Source organism: Sphaerodactylus townsendi, linkage group LG01 (genome assembly GCF_021028975.2).
Source record: "Sphaerodactylus townsendi isolate TG3544 linkage group LG01, MPM_Stown_v2.3, whole genome shotgun sequence".
Lineage (NCBI taxonomy): Eukaryota > Metazoa > Chordata > Lepidosauria > Squamata > Sphaerodactylidae > Sphaerodactylus > Sphaerodactylus townsendi.
The window spans coordinates 13,316,150-13,316,949 of NC_059425.1; the positions used below are offsets into that span (position 1 = coordinate 13,316,150).

Consider the following 800-nt stretch of genomic DNA (forward strand, 5'->3'; position numbering starts at 1 on the left):
ATGGAAAATCCAACAGCGCCAACATTTATCGATGTGGACAAAGGCATCTGCATCGGCTTCGTTGCCCTGATGTCCTTCTTCCTGATGATCATGATAGTGCGGTGCGCAAACCTGATTGTGGATCCCTATACCGCCATCCCCACCTCTACTTGGGAGGAAGAGCAGATCAACTGAGAGCCATCTTTGCAGAACAAACAGAAGGACCAAGGCCTGTCTCACTCCAGAGCGGCGGATCGTCTCATCTCCACTCCAGTTGAGGACAACTGCGTCCAAACTCTGTAAGGCTAAGGAGGAAGGATGTGCTGTTGAGTGACAACTGACTTGTGGTGACCCCAACTGTGAGGTGTTCCAGGGACAGAGGTGGTTTGCCATTGTCTTCCTCTGTATAGCAGCCCCTATCTGGTTTGCTGGGCTTCCACCCAAGTAGTCTTTCAGACTCACAAGGTGTCTGCAGTGGTGGGATCCAAAAATTTTAGTAACAGGTTCCCATGGTGGTGGGATTCAAACAGTGGCGTAGCACCAATGGGGCTGGGCGGGGCACGACGGGGGCGTGGCCGGGCATTCCGGGGGTGGGGCATTCCTGGGCGGGGCTGTGACAAGGACGCAGCCGCTGCGCCGGTCCTTGGGCGGGAAACGAATGCACGCAGGCCCAGGCTGCCACGCACGCCGGTGCACCTCCTGCTAGACTGCTTCAAGTTCTGCGCGCTACTGCTGAGAGGAGGGGCATAACTAAGGCAAAAAGCACGTGGCAAAATCACCAATTAGTAACCCCCTCTCGGCACACACAAATAATTAGTAAC

The 800-nt window shown here is 55.0% G+C and overlaps 1 protein-coding gene across 1 annotated transcript; it reads left to right on the forward strand.

The window, feature by feature from the left end:
* On the forward strand, nt 1–174 carry CTXND2 (cortexin domain containing 2). The gene has a single exon (XM_048511209.1). It carries the CDS (start codon nt 1–3, stop codon nt 172–174), a length of 174 nt encoding a protein of 57 aa, XP_048367166.1.
* Nucleotides 175–800: the final 626 nt, after the last annotated feature.